We start from the raw sequence: 25,599 nt of genomic DNA on the forward strand, positions 1-25,599 counted from the left end.
TAAAGGCTGCGGTGTGCATGCTAATGTAAAGCTACTGAAGCGGCTTTGTGTTGCTTGTATTGTGCCGTGAGCCAATCCCACATATAAAGCTTTGAATATTCATTCGCTCGCAATCAGCCGGCGTCTGCGCAACGTGTTTACAATGAAAATATGAAAGAGCAGAGCAGCTGGGGCTTGCTTAGTGTACGGTTAGGACACGGCGTGATTTTTTTTTATGCCTATTCTCTTGCCTTTTGTGCCCATTGCAGGCGTGTAGCCCTGTTATGTTATTCATGTGGGCCTTCTAGAGCTCAGAATGCGCTGTTCAGCATATTCTATCAGAATGAATCCATTTCATTGTCGAAGGATGGTGGAACGTGCCAAAATGGAACTCTGACGGCAGTTTAAACAATGTATCCAGTCCAGTTGTGATAAATTGTTACTTTGTAGCACAGCCGGTGTTTTCTGTAACGTATCAGTCTGTCTGCCGAAGGAGATGTGTATGCAGGCATCATGCCAGCTTTATTTGTTAGTCTAATATGTGATCCGCAAATAGAGAACAGCGTCTCCACTATTGTTCCAGAAGCTGTATGCTTGTGTGTGTATTTAGTCATTTTACTGTTTCATCATCCGTTAACAGCCAAAAAAAGTCCGTTTTGCCTATTTTTATTCTCTTGTGAAAAATAGTCTTTAGTGCTTTTAAATTATCATATTGCTTATTCATTAATACAACTCTCAATAGTGGCGTGGTTTTGTATCTACGTTCTTCGAATCACAGATATTCACTGTTGAGCTGATATTCAAAACGAATTAATTATTGGTCGTTTATTCGTATATCGTTTTTCACACCACTTTACAGAACAGCTTGACAAAAATTCATAACTTTAATGTTTGTAATAGTCCACGTTTGGCAGTTTACAGCTTTCTATGGTAAATATCGCTTTATGTGGGTAAAGTTGGATATCTGTATCACACCGTAGATTGAACAGTCATTGTTCATCTAATATTTATATTTCATTTATTTCAGTTTTATTTCATCATCAAAGGTTTTAGTTAAAAGTAACAACATGATGCATATCTGGGTTAAATATTTTGGTAATTTGTCCCACCCTATAGTATTGCTTTCATACAGTTGTTCTTGTAATTAATATAGAGTATTTTACATTTAAGGCAAAACAGTGTCTTGGCTCATCAAAAATCAAAGACCACAAACCTAACTGTTGAAATTTTTATGGTTATGTTATCTTTCACCCTGATGTCTCACAGCAAGAGAAACCACTTTTTACCACTTTTTTTATCTGCTTTAAAAATCTTATCACCCTTCTCTCATTTAACATGAATTCTGTGACTACATGAAAACTATTTGGTTTGTATTTAAATGAGCATATACATGTTTGGCTTCAGACATGTCAGGAAGGAGTCGGGTCTAACAGACCCTGCCTTATAACTGATAACATTTTCACTCGGTGTGTAGGGCTTAGAGAGACAATGACATGCTGAAACTTGTTTGTTTCCTGTATCCACCGCTCATTCCTATAGTGTAAATGACCTGCATGAATCCTTAATTAAATTTTTGCAGCAACTGACACTTCAAGCATAGTAGTGAAACTTCATGGCATTTTGCGTCTCTCTTTGACCATCTGTCTGTATTATTTTTTTTCTTTTGCTCGAGTTTCTCTTCATGCTCTGCTGATGTGAACATGTAGAAACAGCCCCTGCAGGCTAACAGCCTATTAATTAAAATAATTATAGACCTAAAATCTAGTGAGAGTTGGTGGTTTTTGCCAGCCTTTGAGAATGATGTGCAACAATCCTCTTTATATTATATGTGGCAGATTGGAGTGACTTCATGTTGTGCACTTAAATGGTTTTGTCATATTAAATTATAATATATGAGTGAAAATGATTGTAATCTGTGAATGGTTTCCATCATACTATCAAGTGTCTTTAATTTTTCATCAGTTTCTCCCTGAAACTCAAATGCAATGTGTTTTCAAATGCGCAATTTCAATATGAATGATGTTATTTGTTCCTGCTTGCTGGTAATCTCTTTTCCATAAAATGCATGTTTATTAAGTATAATATTTGCATTAATTTTTTTTTTTTTTGCTAATTTGAATATTACTCTCCAGGTTAGTTTTGTCATAAAACTAAATCGTCAAACTAGTTTTTCTTTAAGATAAGAAGTTAAGAAAAAATACAGCTGTAACATGAAACTATATATGTTTCGTAGGATTATGCTAGTCTTGTAATCCTTCTGTTGTCTGAGTTAAGTTTAGCACTCTGAAAAAGTATTTTAAGTGTCAGCAATACTTCCTTGTGGATAGGCGGATTTCTTTCTGCTTACTCTGTCAGATCTTTGTTCTAATGTGTAAATCTCTGTTTTGTTGTAATTAGGCCAAGCTCTGAAAATATCATATAATGAGGTGCACAGTTAATCTGGATATGCAAAGCAGACTTCATGTTCTTTTCCAGACAATACGGCTACAGGAGTCACGGAATTTGATCCGTGAAGTGTCTGGGCCACAGGGGGCTGTGTGAATAGGATGGTGGAGAATGGCAAGTAATTTACTTTCCGAACAGCTTCATCCGCAACCTCTGGTGCTTAGAATGTATAAGAAATGCAACCTGCTGTCTTTATGTCCAAGTACCGTCCTCGCCGGTTTGTGCGCTTTGATCGCATTGACAGAAAGCTCACCTGTTTCACCTAATTTAACCAGCACTCCATAGGTAATTGGGCTTGTGCATGGACACTTTTTTTTTTCATTCCTCCTTTTTTCCCTCCAAAGCGATCCAATTAATATGCTAATGAATGATAAATATTTATGAGCATTTAAATTAGGGAGAAAGCTCTCGGAGCGCCGTGCGAAATGAATTGCTTGCAGGACTTCAAAGTGTTGCTCGACTAATGAAGTGAGGCAGATTTGCATATGGCTTTAATCAGCTGCATACTTATGCTTTATTACGCCGATGACAGCCGCTGCGCTTCTGTTCCGTTCCAAAATGAAAACGAACTTCTTCACACTCTAGTTGTTATGACAATCATGGCACAGAGAGAGTGAGCGAGAGAGAGAGCAAAGCAAGCAGGCAAGCCGGAGAGACTGAGAGAAAGGCAGCCACAGTTCCACTGAAGCTTAGCTGTGCTCTGCACGCGTGTTGTTTTTCCACTCCAAACCGTTTAGTTACACAGAGCGAGACTCCTTTGCTATTTAGGGTTGTCTGCGAAAGGGGTGTTTGTTGTGATGCTCGTAGAGACGCTTGACAAGGCAGGTGCAGCAGCTGCTGGTGAGTGATGTTTGTGGTCGGCAACAACATTTTAAGATCTGTTTTACCCTACAGTGATGCTATGCTCTCTGGAGTTGAGTAGTCAACGTTGTTGGTTTGTGCATTTAGACTTTGAGACATTCTGTGTAGTCTATGGCATATTAAGTAGGAATATTTTTGAAGTTTTTATTCATAAAAAAATAAATAAAAAATCGGGTCATGGGGTTGTTACTGTCTCACTTTTGTAAGTCACTGAATGATTGGTCTTTGAAGAGAAACTGAAAGTCAGACCTTTCTCTGTCTGTTCCAGATTCTAAAATGAGTAATCCATCGGAAACAAGTAAATGTGCAATGGAGAGCGGGGATGAAAACACTGGTGAGCTACTCAAGGGACCGTTGGCTCCTTAACTTGCATGTTCATATATTTTCTCCAGTAGTCTGCTCGGATCTTTTGCATTGATCTTTCTAACACAACTTTCTTTTAACGCCTGAGTGAGTTGAAAGACCAGCACTTCACAATTTGTACGTTGTAAAGGGTCACTTGTGCTGATTTTAATGAGGTTGAACATTTAGGACAATGAGTCTCAATATGTATCGCTGAATGTTTTTTTTTTTTAAGATTGAAATAAGAAAGGCCATGGAGCTGAATAACTTGGTTGAAAAGACCTTTTTGTGTGGCTCTGATCTATTGTAACATTGACTGCTTTTCTTCTTCCAGGTGCCCAAACAAATGGACTGGACTTTCACAGGCAGACTGTGCAAACAACAAACGCAATCACCAACGCACACGCACAGGCCTTGCTCCAACAGGTAGAATCTTTTTCTCTTAGTTCACACACACATTTGTGGTCTGTGCCATGGATGAAAGCACAATAGGAATTTAAAGATGTCCCCAGGGCCCCGTGTCTTAGTCACAAAACTGCCACTGTCTTGACCTGCGTTTTTCATTATCGTGTTTCAGAGCGACTGTAGAGGCTTTCCAGCTGATGTCATGCATCAGTCTATTCCAAAATAATGTGTGAGATTTGTCGTTACTTTGAAGATTGGAGAATTACAGAACAACTTGCTTTCTCCTGCTTACAGGGGAAATTATTGGGGCTCATATGCTAATTAGCTGCTCTGCAGTTGCTCGGAAACAGATGGTTGAGAATATGCAAATCTATGCAGAATTTACATGTACTGCATAACAGTTTCATTAATTAGCATACCCGCTTTGCTCTCTGCTTGAAGTCTCAGAAGGCTGCGGTATATTTTCATCACCATAAACGAGCGACGAACAAAACACATTTGATTTTGGAGAGGAATTTTAGGATGGTCTTCCTCTGTATTTGCTTTCTCTGCCCCCATTTCCACGTAGATTGAGCAAAAGGTTTGCTGCTGCCACCAAACTGGAACATTTAAACCAGAAAAAGCATGAACCTTATCGTGCAAAAGAGTAGAGCAGTCCCTCTCTGCTTTTTCAGTGATCTTTGCTCCGAAAGTGTCTCTCCCCATTCATTTTTCCTTTGAGATTTTAAAAGTCTTTGTTAAAGAGTTAAAAGCAATAAACCAAACCAGCCTCTAGGTGAATTACAACATTACAGACATAGATTTGTGTACATTTTGACAAAAAAAAAAACAGTGAGGAAAAGAACATCAAGCATTGCAATTGATATCATCAAATATACAGCTATTGTTCAAAATCTGTTGACTATAGCTATATATACAATATATTATACATTTATTGTAAACTATTCATGTATAAATATTTAACACATTTGAGAGTGGAGGCATCATTTGCAGTGCTTCATGAGTTGAAATGTGTAGAGTTATGGATAATGCATTTTTTCATGAGGAGTCCCACTTTTATACATGACTGGTTTTAAAATAAGTTAAAATAACATGTTGCCTGTTCATAGTATAGTACTGCACTATTCATCATTGTCTTCATCCTGTACAGTTGGGTATTGATTTCCTTTTTTTTTTTTTTTTTCTTTAAGTGGTAGAATCCTTTTTGTGACTTGAAAAATCATCTTAATGTAGACACTTACTTGTCATTAGCACTGATTGGCCGACCTAGAACCTGAACAGGCTTTAGTTTCATTGCATTTTTGCAGTATATACATATAACCCTGTTATATAGTGACACACTGAAATTTCACTGTGTTCTATTTTGTGCATAAATTGAGTAATTAGGGAAATGTTTTAAAATCATGCACACTCAAAGATTTTAGTATGGGTTGATATAGTTATTAAATATAATTAATCATGGCTAACTGTAAATTGAACATTTCGACAATGGCAATATCTGCAACTGCCTTTTAGTAAATAAACACACTTAATCCAGGGTAAAGCGTTGTGAGTAACGGGGGAATTTCCACCTTGAGAGTTTTACAGAAATGGGCCTAATGCCAAATGTGGTGATAAGAGATTAAGCGAATTCTTGTCTTTGTTTCTTTGTCTCACTCTCTTTTCTGCAGTTGACTTTGACTCCGGCGCAGCAGCAGTTATTGCTGCAGCAGGCTCAGGCTCAGCTCTTAGCAGCAGCGGTGCAGCATTCAGCCGGCCAGCAGAGCAGCACTACAGGAGCCAGCATCTCTGCCTCCGCTGCCACCCCCATCACCCAGATCCCCCTCTCTCAACCCATCCAGATCACACCTGTAAGACAGCGCAGTTTCATTCATCCCAGTCTCAGTGCTGAAATAGCCGTTTTATTTGATTGTAACGAGACCATTCTTTCAATATGATATTGTCTCTTAAATAAAGGCAAACCCCAATGGATGACAGACATTAAGGAAAGGACTTTCTAAAAATATATTTTTTTAAATTTTATTTCAATATTTGCCCTGGCAGTATTTTGTCTTGCCCTGAAGCGAAGTGTGTGTTTTAATTAAAATGAACATTTAGCCAAATATAGGACATTGGCTGAAAGAAATGGTAACAAATATGTCAGTGGAAAAGAGAACACATTAAGCGATAAATATACTATTCTGGATGGAGTTTGGAGACCTTTCAAATTGTTCTTAAAATGTGGTGGACTTGAAAATGTGTTGAAAGACGACTGATATTGTATATGAATCGTATTGTATATTTACATGGGTATAGTTAAAATGCAACAAAATATGAAAAAAACAATATTTTGTTCTTCAGGCCCTTCAGCTATTTATACGAAGGAAGCTGCATCTGAAGTGTATAGGGAATCAAAGTACCCAAAATGAAATGTTAAAATCTATTTTTTTTTTTAAAAGGGGTGCATTTGAACACTTTTAAATTGGCAAAAGCATTTCCACTAGGATCAAAATAGCAGAAAATACTATATCATATGCGTAAATGCTGATCGACATGGCAAGAGCAAAATTTATGTTTCCTAAAACATAACACTTCTTTACTGTTGAACCCCACTCATTTTAAGTGGTGAGGTTGTCATGGCAGTCATAGCTTAACTGGTGCACTTGGTATAGTGACGCATACTAACATTGTGTCTGTGTGGAACAATACAGCAGTTACAGCAGCTGCAACAGCAGCAGAACCTCAACCTGCAGCAGTTTGTGCTGGTCCAGCCGGGCCACCACATCGCAACACAGCTGCAGCCCGCGCAGTTCATCATCTCGCAGACACCACAGGGTCAGCAGAGTGAGTCCCGTGTCGTCTTAACCTTCCTGGATCTCTCCGTTCCTCCATGTGATCAGCCTATCTGATTGTTTCGTCTTTCCTCTTGCTCTAACCAGGTCTCCTACAGGCCCAGAACCTTCTAACTCAACTACCTCAAAGCCAAGCCAACCTCCTGCAGACCCAGCCAAGCATCACACTTGCCACACAGGTCAGGGGCGTCCCATTTACCCACTGGATCCATTTGTACACATCATCTAGATTATTTATTTTTATGAAAAATCTGTTAGATTTGCATACATTTCAAAATCCAAACCTGCTTAACACCTTTTCCTTTCACTTCACAGCCTGCTACACCCACACGCACGATAGCAGCGACCCCCATCCAATCCCTTCCTCACAGCCAGACGACACCAAAGCACATCGACACACCCAGCCTGGAGGAGCCCAGCGACTTGGAGGAGCTAGAGCAGTTTGCCAAGACCTTCAAACAGAGACGCATCAAACTGGGCTTCACGCAGGTAAACTGGTCTTCCCTCTTCACACGGTTTGTCTTGCTGCACACTGTTGTTGATTTCACTGTTCAGAAGTCTCCGATGGTATTTAATCATCCAGGTCATCACCGAATGTGAATTATATCCATCTGAGACTCAGAAGGTGACTTTGTAAATTCTGCATGACTTTTTCAGAGTTTAAAATTTGAATGCTATTGTGTTGCTTGTACCAGGGGGATGTTGGCCTTGCCATGGGAAAACTTTATGGAAATGACTTCAGCCAAACCACCATTTCTCGCTTTGAGGCCTTGAACCTGAGCTTTAAAAACATGTGCAAACTGAAGCCTCTGCTTGAAAAATGGCTTAATGATGCAGGTATGTATTTTCTCTGCCATTTCACTCAAGAATGCTGTTCTGAGTACTGCAAGTTTTTTTACACACTAAACTTATGTTTTACTTAATGTAAGTAGTAGAGCTGATGCTCCGAGGCACATGTGCAGTGCGGTTTGGCAAAGGTGCTTATATCACTCCTCCTTTGTGCTTTTGTGCGCGCTGTTTGTGCAGAGAACCAGACGGCTGACCAGGCCCTGTCCAGTCCCAGCTCTCTTGGCTCACCTGGGCTGGGCATGGAAGGCTTGAACCGCCGCCGCAAGAAGAGGACCAGCATTGAGACCAACATCAGAGTGGCCTTAGAGAAGAGCTTTCTGGAGGTGAGCGACATCTCGCATCAGAGCTTATTAGATGAGCCGTTATTAAAGTTTTACTTGCGCAAAATCTTCCGCTGGTTTTTAGTGACAATGTGATGGAACTATTAATTAAATGATTAATAAGTGTTTATTAATACTTTCTGCAATTCAGTGTATTAATTGTATTACTATTAATGTACATTAAAATAACAATTATTTATGCTCATTAATATTTTCTGTAATTTATACACAGATTTATATTCCATTTTATTATAATTGCACTTTATTATTTAAAATGTATTCTTTACACTGTTAATATAAACTGCAATTAGGTAGTGGTAAAATATTTTTTATAATACAATCATTTGTATTTATAATAATTTCATTTATATTAATAATAATTTCATTTATTCTAATTCAGCTTACACAGATTTATATTACTTATTATTACCATTAATATATTTGTTATTGTTTTTTGTTAGTAGTCTACTTTTATTACTACTACTTAATTTTAACATTTTCTGTAATTCAGTTTACATAGTTTTGTATTTCAATTGTATTTGTTGCTATTAGTAGTAATACTAGTAATGTAATTTTTTTATTATTATTAGAATTTAACTAAATAACAATAATAAAATAAAAATACAGTAATGTAAAACTGTAAATTGAGAACTACAGAAAATGTTTGTATTTTCTAACTTTTTTTATTATAAGATACGGAACACCCACAACATTCAGCCACTTCTTTAAGGAACCATACATTCAAAGACTCTTGTTTAAACATGTGATTTTGTCTCAGCTTGAAAGTTTCCAGCTGAATTATTACCTCCTCAGACCATGGACTGAATGCTTGTAGGTCTTTGTGATTTGTTTTTGCCGTAAGGGCGTTTCTTGTGCTTTTGCCCTTTTCAAGCAGAATCCAAAACCTACCTCTGAGGAGATCACCATGATCGCGGACCAGCTCAACATGGAGAAAGAGGTGATCCGAGTGTGGTTCTGTAACCGCAGACAGAAAGAGAAGAGGATCAACCCACCCAGCAGTGGCAGTGCCATCAGCACTCCTATCAAAGCAATCTTCTCTCCCACCACACCTCTGGTACGAGACATGCAAACTGCCTCCCTTCATTCATCACAGCAGATGTGACTGCTGGAAATAGTGCTTAACCTCCTCCTACTTTCCCTTGTTACAGGCACCGAGTACAGCAAGTCTTGTGACCAGTAACACTCTCACCAGCACTAGTGTCTCCAGCGTCGGTTTCACTGGTAGGCAAGAAAAGCCTAAAGATGTCCGAAAGCATTCCTATTGTTCACTTCACAATCTTTAAAAGAGGCTTTTCTTCCTCCAGGCACAAGTATTGGCTCGGCTAGCACTAACACTGCATCAGTCATCTCCACTGCACCCGTGATCACCACCGCAGCATCCTCTCCTTCGCTCAGCCCTTCTCCCAACGCAGTGCAGACGTCCTCCTCCGAGCACACTTCAGTTCAGGAGATGGTGACGGCAGTAAGTCAGGCGCCTTCCTCCCTGGCAGCAACTCTGGGCACTGGGCAGGTGATGGTGGCTGGGCCCAGCCTTTCAGCAGCACTGCAAGGAGCCACCCAGCTGCCCACCAGCGCCAGCATCGCTGCCATGGCTGCAGCCGCAGGCCTCAATCCTGGGCTCATGGCGTCTTCGCAGTTCACTCCTGGGTAAGTGTCATTTTAGTTCTCTGAAAGAGCATCAACCTCAAGCTTGTGATTGGACATCTGTGTGTTTAATACTATTCTCTGGTGTTTCCTGTGCAGCGGGGCTTTTCTAAGTTTGGCACCGGGTGGTCTCGGAAGCGCTTTGAGTCCAGCACTGATGAGCAACAGCACCTTGGCCACAATCCAAGGTGTGTGGAGCGGCAAGTACAATTATATTTACAATATGGCTCTTCATGTGCTTGTTAATCTTGGCATCACCAGTAAGAAGAATATGTGGCAATAAAACAGATGTTTTAGTGCCCTTGTGTCACTCTACACTCTCAGAAGCTTTCTGCATTCAATATGTTTGCATACAATTCCAAGATATTAAATGACTTATTTGCATACAATGAAAATATTCTAAACAACATATTTGCATACAGTGCAAAGCTTTTTATATTTAAATTTGTAAGTTCATGTGACCATCGGAATGTATTAGGGTTTGTTTTTTTGTTTTTTTTACTCTTTAATAGAAGATTATGATGATTCTTATTTATATTATTTCTTATAATAGTAGTGTATTTCATCATTTTGAAACAATAATAGTAATAATAATAATAATATATATAAAAAGAAAATGAAGAAAATTTTTCTTAAAACAATAATAATAATTTTGTGTTTAATTGAGTGTCAATCTGATTTGGTAGATGTCATTTTTAACAATAGAAAGTCTTGTTTGTTAAAAAATAGACCTTTCAATGCAATTTTGTAAAATTTATTTATAATATTAACTTATTAAAAATATTAATTTTCTTTAATTCAGTTTACAGCTATTTATATTACATTGTTATTGTTTATTATTAGTAGTATTAGTAGTAGTAGTTTACTTTTTACATTATTACTACCACTTAATAATATAATATTAATAATTGTAGTAGTAGCAGTAGTAGTAGTAGTAATAATAATAATATTTTTCTGTAATTCATTTTACATGCAAGTTGCTGGGTATGTGAAGAACAGTCAGAAGATTCATCATAACAGTCAATTTCTATATCACTGCATCTTTGTTCTAGTAATTTGATTTGTTAATGGCCACTGCTCTGTTTCAATATTTTGAACACCTGGTGTTAAAATGTTGTTCATTGTCTCTTTAGCGCTGGCATCTAGTGGCAGTCTGCCCATTACGTCTCTGGATGGGAGCGGGAACTTTCTGTTTGCCAACACCAGCGCCGGCAGCACCCCTAACCTCGTGACGGCTCCGCTCTTTCTGAACCCTCAGAACTTGTCACTGCTCGCCAGTAACCCGGTCAGCCTGGTGTCTGCAGGAGGGGCCGCGGGGGCCGGAGCCCTCAACCTGCACATCACCGCCGATGCCCACCAGAGCGTTGTCACTACAGCAACTATGCCCGCCTCCACCATCACCACGGCCTCTAAGGCCCAGTGAAAGCTTTACCCACTCCTCCTCTCTCCTAGACCCCTTTCCTTTAGTTTTCTTTAATCTCTTGCTACCACCAAAAACAAACCTTTTGAATAGGATTTAATGTCGTTTTAACGTTATTTTAATGTTTGAGTTTGTATGTTCTAACTTTACACCTTAATCTGCGATGTTTGGACCTCACTGATGGGTTGACTTCATCCCAATCAACCGTAAGCGAATGTTGGCGTCTCCACAGAGCTTGCATCAGGAGAGCAGAAACCTCCCTGGAACTTGTGCCAAGTCTCTGTGCAACGCAAAGACATATTCGTTTCAGCGAACTCGCTCTTTTCTCCCATTTTCACACGAAACCTCTTCTTCAGAGGTATTTCTGAAATGCTTTTAACCAAAAAACTTTGTTTACTCTGTGTTGAATGAAACCTTCTTACTGCTGACAGTAACCTCTTCTTCCTCACTGTAGAAAAATGTTCTGTCTATGATTTCACTGGAGATCCTGCTTTACAGACGCTCCTGTCCCCGTGGAACGTTTCCTTTTTAGATGCACATGATATATTTTTATTTAGCTTTGTGTCCAGTATCTTACTAACTTGTGGTTACAAGGCTTTAAATGGAGTAATACGCGGCTGTGATGCTGTTTCATTGCTTTAAGGAATCGTTCGACTGGCCTTTCTTTCTAGTGAAACTTCAGATATTGTTTTCATATCTTTTTGTAGTTTCAGTAGCAGAAGACTAGTCTGGGTCTGAATCCTCACCCAGTAGCGGGCTCAATTAATATACTAAAAGCTTTAACGAATTATAAAATGATTCGTCAATGAGGAGTTGTTCAGCGTGGGCAAAAGTAACTGAGCAGTACCATCTACTTTGAAGCTTCAGTAACAGAGCTGGCGACGTTAGCATCAGGACTATATAACCACGTAAGGTTAACCTCCTCATGGTCTTCCTAACATGGGATGTACTACGGTATCACCACCTGATTGTGAAGGCGTAGGTCAAGCGAGATAAAGTTGAGGTGGATGATGTTCAAGTTTGTTTTTGTTTTTTTATGGGTTCTTTGATTTTTTTTTTTTTTTTTTTTTTTTTTTTTTTTTTTTTTTTTTTACCTGTGCACAGTATCTGTACCAAAAAACTGGATTTGAGAACTGCAGTCTGCTCGGTTTTTAGCAGAACTTCTGTCACGCTTTAAGAGGTCTTTATTTTGGAGGTCTTTGTATTGCCTCTATTTCAAGATATACCAAAAATCTTTGTTATACCTGTTGCTGTATATTGCTACTGTAGCGTAGTTTAAGCCTAAATATTTATGAGCGAAGGCTCTCGGTAGACCACAGGAAATATAATGCAATATTCTGATCTTTTCCAAAGACAAAAACATAGTTCTTCTGTTTGTTTGTTTTTTCTTCTTTTATTTGAGATGGCTGTCCCTCCTCAATTTTGTAGTGTCAATGAAACTAACCAAATAGATCCGAGGTGAGAGCAGGAAGTGATACTACAGCAAAGGACCAGTTTGAGGTTTGGGATTGTCCTTTCTGCTGGTCAATGATGAGGACTTTGAGTGACAAGTGGGGGAGTTGTTTCCCATTCTGTTCAGATCATTGGAAATTTTAAACGTGAAGTAAAGTGTGTTCTTACCAGAAGAACATTTTCCCTTCTTTGTAGTTTTAAGGTGCCAGATTCAGTCCTCCATAAGCTGAAATCAGGGCCTTCTCTAAATTTCACTTCAGCCCATTGTGTTGGCTGTAACATGGAGGACAGTAGTGGGGCCTGAAAATATCCGTTATAAAGGGGTGAGAACGTAATTAGGGGTTTTAGCCGGATAGTCTGTTTCTTTTTTTTTCCCTACCAATGTAATGCAGCCATGATGTAAAGCTTGAACCAAAGTCGATTTCTCACTAGCTGCTGTGCCTGCGTGGGTCAGTGCAGTGCTGACCACACTTTCACTACTCACTACTGACAAACTTTACCATCTATTACACTTCTTTTAAACCCTACTCCCTCGACTCGTATTGTCCAACATATATGAAGAAATATAGCTTTTCTAGCACAGCGCTAACTTGTTTTACCTCGTGATATCCGAACGTTTAATGATCCAAAGAGAATCTTAAGGGCCTTGTGTTTAAGTGCTGTTGAGATTTTGGGAGTCTGCGTCCTTTATTTCATTCTTTTGCCTGTACGCCGAGTCTTTGTTTTGGATGTAATCTCATAGGACTCAACACCCATACTGCTTTTCGATGAATGAATAGCAATAGAAATATCAAGAGTCTGCCAAACTCTTAATTTAAAATCCAGAAGAACCTGTGGAAGTTCAAAAGGCTCTAAAATGGCTTAATTTGACAAGAATGTGGATTTTTAGTATGCCACTGGTACACTGTCTAGACTTGTTGTTGATCATGAACAATGGAGAACAGGAATTCTGGGAGAATTACAGCGCTGTTTTATCCATAGCATTGCTTTTAACACTCTCACATTTTAATTTCTGTGATGAAGAGGTCAGAGTCTCCCCTTACTGTCCCTTTTGTCATTTGTTACTGTGGCCCGGTCTGTCAATTTTTGTTTTACGACTGTTTAATAGCAATGCGATGTGTGTTTTATTGTTAATATGATTTGAAATACCTCAGCAGCACTTACATGGAAGGTTCATTTTAAGCAAAAGACAACAGCAGTCAGCTCCAGAATGTACAAAAGCTGTTTCTGACAGTCCATTTTAAAATGACCAATGTGTAAAACAAAACTACGAAGTATAACAGGAAAATCTGTAATAATATTGTCACAAGTCTACTACTGCTATTTCAAGTACTACTACTATTACTACTTAAAGGGTATGTCCAGGTTAACTTGTAATGAATATTTTGTTATCATACTTGCCAAAGTTAAAAAAAAAAAAAAAAAAAAAAAAAAAGCCTTTGTCTTTGCGGCTGGGTCTTGTTGCTGCTCATTCCGCTGGTTCTGTCCAGAAATTTCAACGTAGCTTCTCTGGACAAGTAGATTTATGTGTTATTTTGCGCGTTAGTGTCACGACCCGGTGGTCGCCGGGACTGAGGGGAGTTACTGATATATTTATCTGAGGAATGACTCAAAAGATTAGAGAACTTCTTTTCTAAATTCTATATATATCCACTTATGTAAGATGCTCATATTTTATATTTGAACTAATATCTAGTTTGAATGTAGTGTTTTTGTCATGCTTATTCACTAAAAGAAAAGAAAAAAAGAGAAAAAAAATACTTCATTTATATTATAGCTATTTAAAAAAAAATAAAAAAATAAAAAAAAAAGTAAAGACCAAAAATTACAACCACACCCTTGTGATGTGGGAGTGGCTGTTGTGTGCCCTGCCCACATTTAAATGTGGTTTGTTTGAGTGGGAGGGGCTTGTGATGGTGCTCCTAAAGGCAAGCCCCATGCTTCCATTGATGTAACAGACTTGATGACACCAAATTAGTTTTTTTTTTTTTTTTTTTGGCTTTAGTTTTTATGCATTTTATTTGGCATGTTGCTTTTTAACAATCTTTAACAATCATTTGAGTTTAATTACTTCATGCCTTTTTTTAGTTGTTTGTATATCACGAGGGAGCAACGTCACTGGCTTTCCTTAGTTTGACAAAAACTTGCATTTATCATTTATGCCTTACTATTATTTCTGAGTTTGACACATTGTAGCAAACTTTAATATGTTGATGTGAGAGATGATTTTGTTTGGTTGTGAATTTGTGTGTGTGAAAGGGGATGCAACAGAGCATGCACCAATGTCAAAACTCACATGGTGCATATCAACCATGAAAATAACGCTGTGAGTTTTATTTGTGCTTTGTGATATTTTGGAAGTGTTGCTACCTATTTTTTTGTAGGTAAAATTCAAGCCGGTTGGATACCTGTTAAAAGCTTTACTAATAACTCAACTGCAGCTGATACGTAGAGGGCGCTAGTGGTGCATTAACTTTGAAAGATAGTACTTTAGAGAGGTTCTGTCTGACGTCATATCTTAAAAGTGAGACTTTTTAGTGAGACTCATTGGTAGGAAATACAGGAAACTGATTTTTTTTTAAAGTGGATATAAGGATGCATCGTACATCATTTGATGCAATTGACCACTTGGCTGTAAATGCTATCCTTTTTAACCTGTGTGCTCATGAGATGTTTGGGATTGGATTTATCCAAGGATGTTGAACCTGGCAACAGCTCTGTGAATTTGAAGTTGTTGCGGATCCTTTTTGGCGCTTGATTTTGGCGTGTGGATGCTCTGACTTGTGATTGGATAGTTTCACGATTGTAGCGGAGTTTGCCGCTGTAGACCCTCAGTCTAGTGACGAAATAGGATAGTTGAGGTCATGCACCAGAGAGCTGGTCTGAGTAAAGGAGCTGTTGTATACCTCATTTCTAACTCGAAACTGAGTAAAAACTTGCTTTAATCTACTTCAAAGATGAAATAATAATAAAAAAAGATCGGTCCCAGAACGGAAGCCTGCAGATGTCTGTTTAAAGTTTTGAGTGAGGAACCGGATGGATACCTAGAAGGCCGCACATGCATATTAGAAGCCCATCCCATTATTTATATATAGATTTTAACACAAATTTAAGTTCACAATATAGCTCCTTATTAATTTTATACCAAAGCTTTTTTTTATTTGACAATCGTCGTCTTTATAAACCCCTAACCTTTATTTGTTGCTGGGCTTGTGCCGTTTGCTCTTCTGGGTTTGCAGTCTGCTTGTTCCTCACCTTCTCAGTGGTAACCAAAGACTTTCAGTGTGATTGTATGGACTAAACTCTCTCTTCTAGTGCCCTGCCTCAACCATCAGCTTGTGGTTTTAGATCATTGGTCACCTGTGGCCAACTGGGCAGGGTTTAGTAGAAAGAGGAAGCAAAACAGCTCTGCCAGCTTCTGGAAAGGACTTAAATTAACCCCTCGTGGGCTGGGTGATGTTTTTTAATACACGCTGAAGGATGTCCTGGGCTCACTGCAACCTGCTCAGGATAAACTGTTCTCTGGAGTTCCACTCTGTGGCTGCAGCAAGGCAACACTGTTTCTATGATTGTCTACAGAAAACATGCAACGTCTCTCCATAAGTCGTCTTTTAGGTGCTGTCGTCCCGTGGTTCCGCTGTTTTGTCGATGTCTTTTATCTAGCTTTGCTGTTTCCACTATCATGATTTCAATTGGTTCGATCAGCTGTGCAGCTATGCATCATTGTCCTCCATCCTGCAAGGGTGGCGTCTGAGCGACACGGCCGTTTTCAGATGAAGCGTAATAGTTTTATGCCAAGTGGAGGGTCGAAAGCAACTATAAGCTCTATCCCAAAGCAAAAATATCCAAATATGAAATGTTTTACAAGTGCAGATACCAAAGATTACTCTGTTCTTTTTCCTCTTCCTTCCCAAACCCTTCGGCTTGTGTATTAAGAAACAGAACCCAGCTCTGACAGTAGTCCTAACCTCAGTAATTCCAAAGCTTAGATGTATATTTTGGTATTTTTCTGAGATGCTTATGGGAAAGAAAAAAAAAAAGTTTTGTCGTTTTTTTAATTTTCTTGTTCCTTGGATCTGTTGCTCTTTTTCTGTCACAGCATGGAATTTAACTGCAAAACTGTCTTACTGTAGGTTAAAGAAATAGTATTTTTGTATGTTTTTGGATGTGTCGATGTATGTGATATCAGTTTCACTGCCCAACTTATCATTGTTTTTAAAACAAAAGAGAAAAAAGATTAAGATAAAAAAAAGACTGTACATAATACTTTAGTCACTGATTTCAAAAGAAATCCCTCTCTGTACTCTCATGTTTCCTGCGGCTGAAGCTGACGGAATGTGTTCCATTTTCACCCTGTCACATACTGTAGATTGTACTTCTATATCTCCCTGCAGAACGCTGGAACTCACTGTTGTAATAGTGAAGATTGGTTGGATTCGGAGTTTCACTACAGAACTGAACTCTAGTGCCACTCATGGCCTGTTATCAAGCGACATATACCCAAGACTGAACGCTAAACGGCTACATCGCTGTAGCTTAGAACTGAATGATTGTGTAGAACATAAGTATGTGAATCAGGATACATGGTAGATTTTGATGCATTCGTCTGCTGTATTTTGTTTGTTTTTATATATATATATATATATAAAGATAATCTTTTACTGTAACTGTACAGTTATCTTTTGTTGTAAACATCATTAAACCATTTTCCAAGTGTTTTAATAACATTACAAGTCTTTGATCTGGTAATATTTGCCATATTTTGGATAGTGTTGATGAATTTATGGAGTTGGTATTATTTTACATTTATTTGTAGACTTATGCTTTACAGTAGTACACACAAAATATGGTATTTTACACACAAAATATGTATAGAAAAACTATTACCTCTCCACACAGAGGTTTAGTACTTTAAATTAAAGTACAAAAATGAACTGTTCATGCCTTGCATTAACATTCACTATCCTGTATTGTAATAATAATAAAACTGTCTATACATACATACATACATACATAATACGCACTACTGTTCAAAAGTTTGGGGTCTGCAAAAATGTTTGTTTTTGAAAAGTCTTGCTAAAGATGTATTATTGTAATAGTATACAGAGAAATGGTAGTACTGTAAAACATTCACATTTATTTTAGTATATTTAAACATGTTTAGTCCTGTTATGGCCAAGCTGAATTTTCAGCAATCATTACTCCAGAATTTAGTCACACGATTCTTCAGAATTCAGCTTATGTTGATTGTTGGCCAAAAAAACTTGTGTTTGAAGCAGTTGTGCTGCTTTATATATATATATATTTATTTATTTATTTATATATATATTTTTTTAATTATTTTTTATTTTTTATTTTTTAAATAAAAACCTTTTTTTTTCTGGATTCTTTGTATAGAAAGTTTAAAAGAACATAATTTGTTTGAAATTGAAATCTTTATCATAAACATGTCTTTACAGACATTTGATCAAATTCATGCATCCTTGCTAAATTTCATTCTTTTTTTTCTTTTTCTTTTTGGTGACGCCAAACCATTGAATCATTGTAGTATATGCAAGACTACAAAATACAGGTTGGGGAAAGTAACAAATACCAAAAAAGACACATAAATGCATTCAACAAAGATACACAGCTGATATGTTGGCAGATATACAGGTCGCTCGGGTGCTGTGCGCTAATAGTGCAACATTTCAGTGGGATAAGTTTCCATCTCCATAGACTCGGCTGCATCCCCGTTTCTCCTCGTTCGACCCTTTAAAGGATTAAACCAATGGTTTAAACTAATGAATTTTGGCCTTTATTTTAAACACTGTATTCTGTTTTAAACCTACCATGTTGTGATTAGCTAGAACACTTACAAGACACTTAACTTAAATGTCATTAAGATACATATAAAACCAAGTGTTTCAAATAAGTCATTGGTACATTACCTCATTAGATTTTCTCTTGCTTTTGCGAGGCTGCAGAAATAGAATGTTGATATTTAGATTGATTTGCCAAATGAGCACAGTGAGTTTATTGTTGATCACTGCTGGGTAAACCTCACATCAAAAACACCTCCTCAACCCACACACTTTTCTCATATTCGTTGGCTTGGTCCACTTACTTTGGGTCCTTTAGTTCTTATTTCCTGGTATTCATCACTTGTGTGTGCTCTCAATTCCTATAAAATAAACAAACCAAAGCAAATCCACCAAACACCATTGCATTACAAATATAAGTGCTCAACTGTAAACAACCACAAGAGGGCAGCAGGGATCAGAGATGTCGCACTGAAAGGTAAGAAACTTTCATCTGGGTCATCTCATCTCTCACATCCTTTTTGACATGTAAGTAACATTTATTTCTATAGCACATTTCACAGACAAGGAGTCACAAAGTGCAAAAACAGTTAAAATCCCAGCTGTGCAAATACCACCAAATATCACAAAAATTTGCTTCCAGACCATATTGTTAGTTAATAGCTCTTCCAAAAAGATTTGTATTTAGGTGTTTTTAAAATATTCTACAAGACAAGTAAGTGTTACTGACCTGATAATGTGTCTCTGGCTCCCGTCTTCTTATCTGAAATATGTAGATATGGGGCAGATGTTGGTAGGCATCTTAAAATGAGCGATTAACCTTTATCACACCGTATCATCAATTACAAACAATATTGGAGATCAAGACAGGAAGTAAGTTAGGTGTGGGCCTACAACACAAATACACTTGATATCCTTAATTTGCTGTTAATGCACTTCTGTGCTCTCTCTGCTATTGTGGCTAATGTGAATATACTTTAGTCATTTAAAACATAAAATAATCTCACCGGTCTATCCAGTTGCTGATAATCGGAGCTCATCTGAGGCAGATCCAAGTCCTAAGAAATACAGAACGCACGTTGTCTTTTTAGTGTCATTCCAATTAGCAGTGCTTTTGAATTTTGTCATGATAAAAAAAAAAAAAAAGTTTATTTTGTAATTTAAGGAGGCATTCTAATAAAGTTAAACCCTAATTTTTAGAAGCTCTGGCCAGACTCATGGGGTGGAAATTATCGAGACTTCAATGAAGTAAAAACGTACCTACATATATTTGATTTTAACTTTAAGTATTAATGTTTAATATGAGTTTTTCCCAGCCATTTCAGTAATCACAAAATATTAGATTAAAAATTAGCAAGAGGACGTGGTAGTAAAATGTTGTAACTATATGCCACCAGAACGCAGACTGTTAGCGTTTTCTTTGATATTTAAAGTTGTCGCCAAAAGACCTTCTGAGTTGTTCGAGATATAACACATGACAGAAAATAATACTTGTTTTTTATAAGCCTATAGAAAGGGGGAAAAAAGGGGACTTGATAAATTGCCAGTTTTATTTTCAGAAGTGCGTAGCAACCATGCTCATCAAAAATATGGCTACTACAAACTAAAAGAAAGCTTATCTTCATCTATAAAAATTTGGGGTATATTATTTTATCAGATATTACACCCATTATTAGGAGATGAAAATGCACTTCATAGTAGGAATGACACATTCAATGTCATACACATCAACATATGAAGTATTTCCGAACCTTAAACATGAACCTTTATTTGGGAGAGTTATATATTAATGAGAACTCACTGTATAGACAGGCTCATTGGGGTTACGGGCCGGTGGCGCAGGTTCTGGAGGAACAGGCCCTTCTCTTGTAAACTAAGCGATACAAGGCAGAACACAGATCGGTTAAAACCATGAGGTACATTTCTTCACTTGGAAAAAATGGTGCATGCTAGAGCTCAACTTACCTTCTCTCTGAAGTAGAGAGCAGTGAAAATAACAGAATACAGCAGCAGAAAAACATCAAAAATATAGCAATACGTTGGGTCAAACATGGACAGGGCTTCTGCAAATAGAACAAACATTTTTTTTTTTACTTCCGTAAAGTACTCTACTAAAACATGCTGTTTCGAGGTGATAAAAACAATAATATAATAATAATAATACTTCTGGTTATCTATGGATGTTTTGTAATGTTTGTCTTCTTTCTTTCTTTCTTTTTTTCATTCTCTGCTTAGTTGGTTTTGTGATGTTAAAAAGCAAGAAAACAAGAAAGAATACATATAGAGAATGGAAAAATGAGAGAAAACAAGTACCTCGAGTATCTAAACCATCATACAACAGAGAAAGAAAAGCATCAGTATTTAGATTAGATGATGTTAGATTAGTTTTAAGGCACATAAGAAGTTGGAAAACATTTGAAAAGTGTTCTATCCCTAAATGTCTATCGGATGTTAATACAACTTTCCAATACCAAGGCTTTAATGTCTTGAGTCACTGGTATACAATGACTGTCTTGCATGTTAATTCTTGTCAAACATACCATTTAAATTCGAGTTGAAATGGACATCTCAAAAGTGACAAGTCTATTTATTGATTTTTTTGTTTGTGTGTGTCATTTTTTAAAGGAGGGATAGTGACGACCTGCTATGGGCTGCGGATAAAAATTTACCTACGGCTAAATCCAGTACAATTAATAGAATGAAAGAATTTATTGAGAATAGTACACTGTCCATTTTTGAATAAATGTAATGATTGGAACATTTATTAACAATTAACATAATAATCAAAACTACTTTTTACTTGACGTTTCTTGAAGACCGTAAATTAAGACCGTCTAAATGCGTTTTCTAATAAAAACATGATTATTAACGAGCGTTACATGAAAATCTTTCAAATGCTACTATTTGACCCATGGTTTGTCATTAGTACACAACAGAAATTCAAAGAAACAGACAAAAATGGAGTAACATTGCTCTGCGATATATAGTTTTGCATGCACTATATATTGCATTGATAATTGTTCCTCTTAAACAGAGGAAGCTGGGCTATATCCAACTACTAAGTACATTTACATTTCATTTACATTTATTCGTTTAGCAGACACTTTTATCCAAAGCGACTTACAGATGAGGACAGTGAAAGCAATCAAAAACAACAAAAAGAGCAATGATATGCTATAACAAGTCTCAGTTAGATTAACACGTAGCATGGGCTTTTAAATAATATAAGAAATAAAAAGACAACAGATAGAATAGAGCAATCTAGTGTTAGAGGTCTTTTTTTTGTTCATTGTATAAGAAATGAAAGGAAAACTTTTTATAGAATAAAAAAAGATACTTTATATACTTTATGCTTCATTATCTATCTATCTATCTATCTATCTATCTATCTATCTATCTATCTATCTATATATATATATATATATATATATATATTTATATATATATAGATATATAATGTTTACATAAACAGACAATGATTAAATAAATGCATGCAAATAATTTTTTTTTTTCCGAAAATTGATGTTACCAACCTATTGTAGTACTGAAATCTGTTTTGTACCTGTGTAATACACTGATGACACTAAAAGCAGGTTGTGATGAGAGTCACATGATGTCTTTGAAATATTAACATATATAGAAGGTGCACAGTGTCATTTACACAAACACTTAACATTATAATAGTAACACACATGAAACTGAAATAATTAGATGTTGTTAAATTAATGTTTAATGTTTGCATTATTTCAGTTTCATGTGTGTCAAAAAACACATCACATTTAAAAAGTAACACTGAGAATTTGGGGAATGTTAATTTACGGTTATTTACTGTAAATTATACATTCTTTTTCAATTCCAAAAATACTGTCATATGGTATACTACCATAAAATAACATGTAATGTCCAATACCGTTTTCACCGTATATAGTAGGGGAACTTACCGTTTACCATTTGACAGGTTTTACTGTAGCATTTTTACAGTCTTTTACCATTAAATTCACCTAATTTTTTTTTACAGTGGCTTTGTCAACAGACTTAATTCGGCATTTGCTATGATCTTAAACAATTGCAATTGTTTGGTAGCATATTGAAATATTATTTTAGACAATTCTTGCATAATTAAACATCATAGGGATGATTCTCATTCCTCACTCTCATCCATAATTTGTTTGCTACATTAAGAACATTTATTGGTTCACAAAACAAATCTTTATAAAAAAAAAACTGCACCCATGCCTTCCTGTTTGAGGCAGAAGGGGCCCAAGCTCCTCTATATGTCTCTCTGTGATCTCTGTGTAAATGTGTGTGTGTGTGTGTGTGTGTGTCATCTAGTTTGGTGGTTTCTCTGCATGGCTCTAGTCAAGTGCAAGAATGAGCACAAAACAATGAAGTCCCCACTGCAGTACTGCAGATCAAGTAGGTGTTTATGGGGGCTGGTGAATGAAGGTTAGCAAAGTGACCACACACCTTTCACATACCATCGGGGTAAAAAGCACTTTTCTTCTGCAGGATCATTGCATACAGAAACAAGGACTATCCAGCATATAAAGCTAAACAAATAAAATCTTTACACACTCTAAACTAAACTAAACAAAACAATGTACTGGTATTATATTAAAGTGATTTTTGTTGTTGTTGTGTTTTTGTGTTAACGCGTTGCATAAAATGAACAGATAATGTCCCAGCAGATTATTTTTCAGTTTGCATTTATCACTAATGCATTACTTAGCTGAATTTTGTTTGCTTAATATAAAACAATGATTCATTACAAATTTAAGATTCAGATACATTGCAAATTTAAAATCGTTAGTGATGATGGAAAGGTTGTAGGTTTTATTATTTTAGGCCCCTAAATACCTTGAAGAAGCTATTAATACTAAAATTAAGTTATTTACCTATTGTGATTCTATTCAATATATGACAGCAACACAGAATCACAATGAACTAAGAAAACAGAAATATATATGTTTTATATATATATATATATATATATATATATATATATATATATATATATATATATATATATATATATATATATATATATATATATATATATATTTTAATGAGGCAACATGGACCGATTAAGATGGCATTATCATATACAACAGATTCAACGATCTTGCAGTTTGTTCCAATTGTCAGATATATCTAGTACGTGTATTTGAATTTGGGCTAAAATCATTGTACATTCAAAATGTATATGTAAAAGAACTATGCTGTCAGCTATACATTTTTTCACTGTTGCCTCAAACTTGCACGTGAATTCCTTCAATTACGGTGGGACATATTTAATAGATATCGAAAAATTTGTTTGTTGTCTTTTTGCCATGTTTTGTTATTAATTTGCAAGACAAACGTTTTGTGTATTTGTGCAAATGCAAAAGTTCAGGCAAGTTTCTAAAATATTACTAAACATTCCTTTAACTAATACTAATATTGTTTTCCTAAAAAAAAAAAAAATGAATGCTTGAATTTGCTTGTTGTACTAAAACTAATAATTAAGTATTTAAACTGAATATATCATCTCCTTCTGCATGATTTGTTGCTGTATTTGTTTTACTATAACTTTTTAAATAACGCTTACAACAACCACATCAATTAAATAATATTATAAATTATAGTAATTATAGTAATTCAAAAGAATATAATTACTTGTTTGTTTTAAATTAAACTTGGTAAATAAAAATAATAATCAAAGTAAGCTACAATAGGTGTGTCTACGTGGCCAATAATGTCGTTGACTTTTGAAAAGCTGCTATTTGCTGACCCCGTCAATTTTGACCTCGAGTTTCGTAAAAAGGGAGTGTGGGTTTCAGAGTTGGATCCTACTTTTTGAATCTCAGGAAACAACATTTAAGAATGAAGATGACACTTACAAACCATCATACTAATGCTGAACCTTTCATTTTTTTTATACATTATGTTGCAAACACAATAGCTACATTTTATGCTACAAGAGTCTTGCTGAGTGTACAGGGAAACTAAAATGGCCACATGAAGATGTCCTGATGTTTGACCTCAATGTTCTTTACAGGAGAAAACACACAAAAGAATTTCTAAACATCCACTCCAGCGACAAATACAGATTTCACAACCCGTACAGCAGTGAAGAATACAGATTTCACAACCCATATATGAACCATCAAAACTTTGCGCTGAATGTGCTAGATGTATGTATGCAATACGTATGTTAAGAGCAAGAGAAATGATTTTACCTGTGGAGGACACATGTGAGGCCAAGAACAAAAGAGAGATTGTCCTGCTCATTTCCATTACATTCCTTAAAATGTTTCTTTGGATGTCGTATCTTCCGGTTGCTTGGCCTGTAAGTGTCGTGCAACAGTTTTTAACCTTTCTGTATTGATTGCTTCTACTGTGTTAGTCTTTTACCTAACAGGAAATGGCCCTAGCCCTGGGTTTTCTGTTCTAGTGAATGACAACCTCTGCCTCCACCAAAGAGTCTCTTGTCCTATCATCTCAAAAAAGTCTCACCATCATTTCCTGTTTATTTTTAGACCATCTTCACACTAACAGTGTCTTTCATCAGTATTGCAGGTTACGAAAGTTACACTGTCTGCTGAGTATGATTTTTCCATTTTAGCGCCATTGGTTTGATGTATTCACAAAACTTCTTTTTCCCCTGCAGGAAATCATGCACACTAGAAATATTTGTTCTAACAGTTAAGACAAAAATAAAATCAGGCAATATCTTCAAAGCAGAGATCAAAAACTTCACCTGTAACTCTTATAAAAAATGTATCAACTTCTACTTTTTAATTGAAAATATTTTGCAATTTTCATTTCACAAGCTAGTTTGTACGTTTTGTGCCCCCTGCTGTTCTGCAATTGCCATTGGTGTGGTTTCGTATTTTTTTTTAACACTACAATACTAGCTTAAATAAGTATAATGTTTCTTTAGCAAAGGCACAGCGAACAGAGAACATTGCCAGAACTTTGTCTAACATTTTGGCACAGTTCCCTAAAAGTTATGAACAAACATTCTTAAAGTAACATTAAATTAACTTTCATTTGAAGTCATGTGGTCTTTGATAATGTTTTCAAAATGTTTGCACAAAAACATTATTTATTCATTGTTCATAGCATTTTTCCCCCTGAACTGTTTTCTTTGGATGTTCGTCTATAAATGATGTGTTTCAGAATGTGTAGAGACCATTCAAAAGTAGCGTTCCTGTATGCAGAATCATCTAATGGAATGTTCCTTTAAT

The 25,599-nt window shown here is 36.4% G+C and overlaps 3 protein-coding genes across 10 annotated transcripts in view; 2 read left to right on the plus strand and 1 right to left on the minus strand.

Moving 5' to 3' along the window:
• Nucleotides 1-2,388, plus strand: part of LOC113108073 (phospholipase D1-like) — a 5,043-nt gene extending 2,655 nt beyond the window's left edge. The window contains exon 7 of the mRNA XM_026270893.1: nt 2,377-2,388. Coding sequence (XP_026126678.1) covers nt 2,377-2,388 — 12 coding nt within the window. The remainder of the gene's footprint in view (nt 1-2,376) is intronic.
• LOC113108832 (POU domain, class 2, transcription factor 1-like) lies at nt 2,216-17,296 on the plus strand. 8 transcript variants are annotated; one of them, XM_026272166.1, is made up of 14 exons: nt 2,216-2,538; nt 3,554-3,619; nt 3,962-4,053; nt 5,703-5,882; nt 6,723-6,855; nt 6,951-7,042; nt 7,179-7,352; nt 7,559-7,700; nt 7,881-8,035; nt 8,925-9,107; nt 9,202-9,274; nt 9,358-9,700; nt 9,797-9,897; nt 10,831-17,296. In XM_026272166.1, the coding sequence occupies exons 1-14, from the start codon at nt 2,526-2,528 to the stop codon at nt 11,118-11,120; spliced, it is 2,037 nt and encodes a 678-aa protein (XP_026127951.1). In that variant the 5' UTR covers nt 2,216-2,525; the 3' UTR covers nt 11,121-17,296. The 8 variants fall into 8 exon arrangements, with proteins under 8 accessions (XP_026127951.1, XP_026127950.1, XP_026127952.1 ...); XM_026272165.1 differs by lacking the exon at nt 2,216-2,538 and adding an exon at nt 2,876-3,264 and having other exon boundaries at nt 7,890-8,035; nt 8,928-9,107; XM_026272167.1 differs by lacking the exon at nt 2,216-2,538 and adding an exon at nt 2,876-3,264 and having other exon boundaries at nt 7,890-8,035; nt 8,928-9,107; nt 9,797-9,885.
• Nucleotides 17,297-17,935: 639 nt separating this feature from the next.
• On the minus strand, nt 17,936-24,821 carry LOC113108834 (T-cell surface glycoprotein CD3 zeta chain-like). Its single transcript, XM_026272170.1, has 8 exons — nt 24,589-24,821; nt 20,336-20,433; nt 20,172-20,243; nt 19,378-19,428; nt 19,101-19,133; nt 18,676-18,732; nt 18,500-18,529; nt 17,936-18,321 (listed from the first exon to the last, which is right to left on the minus strand). Exons 1-8 carry the CDS (start codon nt 24,644-24,646, stop codon nt 18,244-18,246), a joined length of 477 nt encoding a protein of 158 aa, XP_026127955.1. The 5' UTR covers nt 24,647-24,821; the 3' UTR covers nt 17,936-18,243.
• Nucleotides 24,822-25,599: the final 778 nt, after the last annotated feature.

This window comes from Carassius auratus, chromosome 9 (genome assembly GCF_003368295.1).
Source record: "Carassius auratus strain Wakin chromosome 9, ASM336829v1, whole genome shotgun sequence".
Taxonomy (NCBI): domain Eukaryota; kingdom Metazoa; phylum Chordata; class Actinopteri; order Cypriniformes; family Cyprinidae; genus Carassius; species Carassius auratus.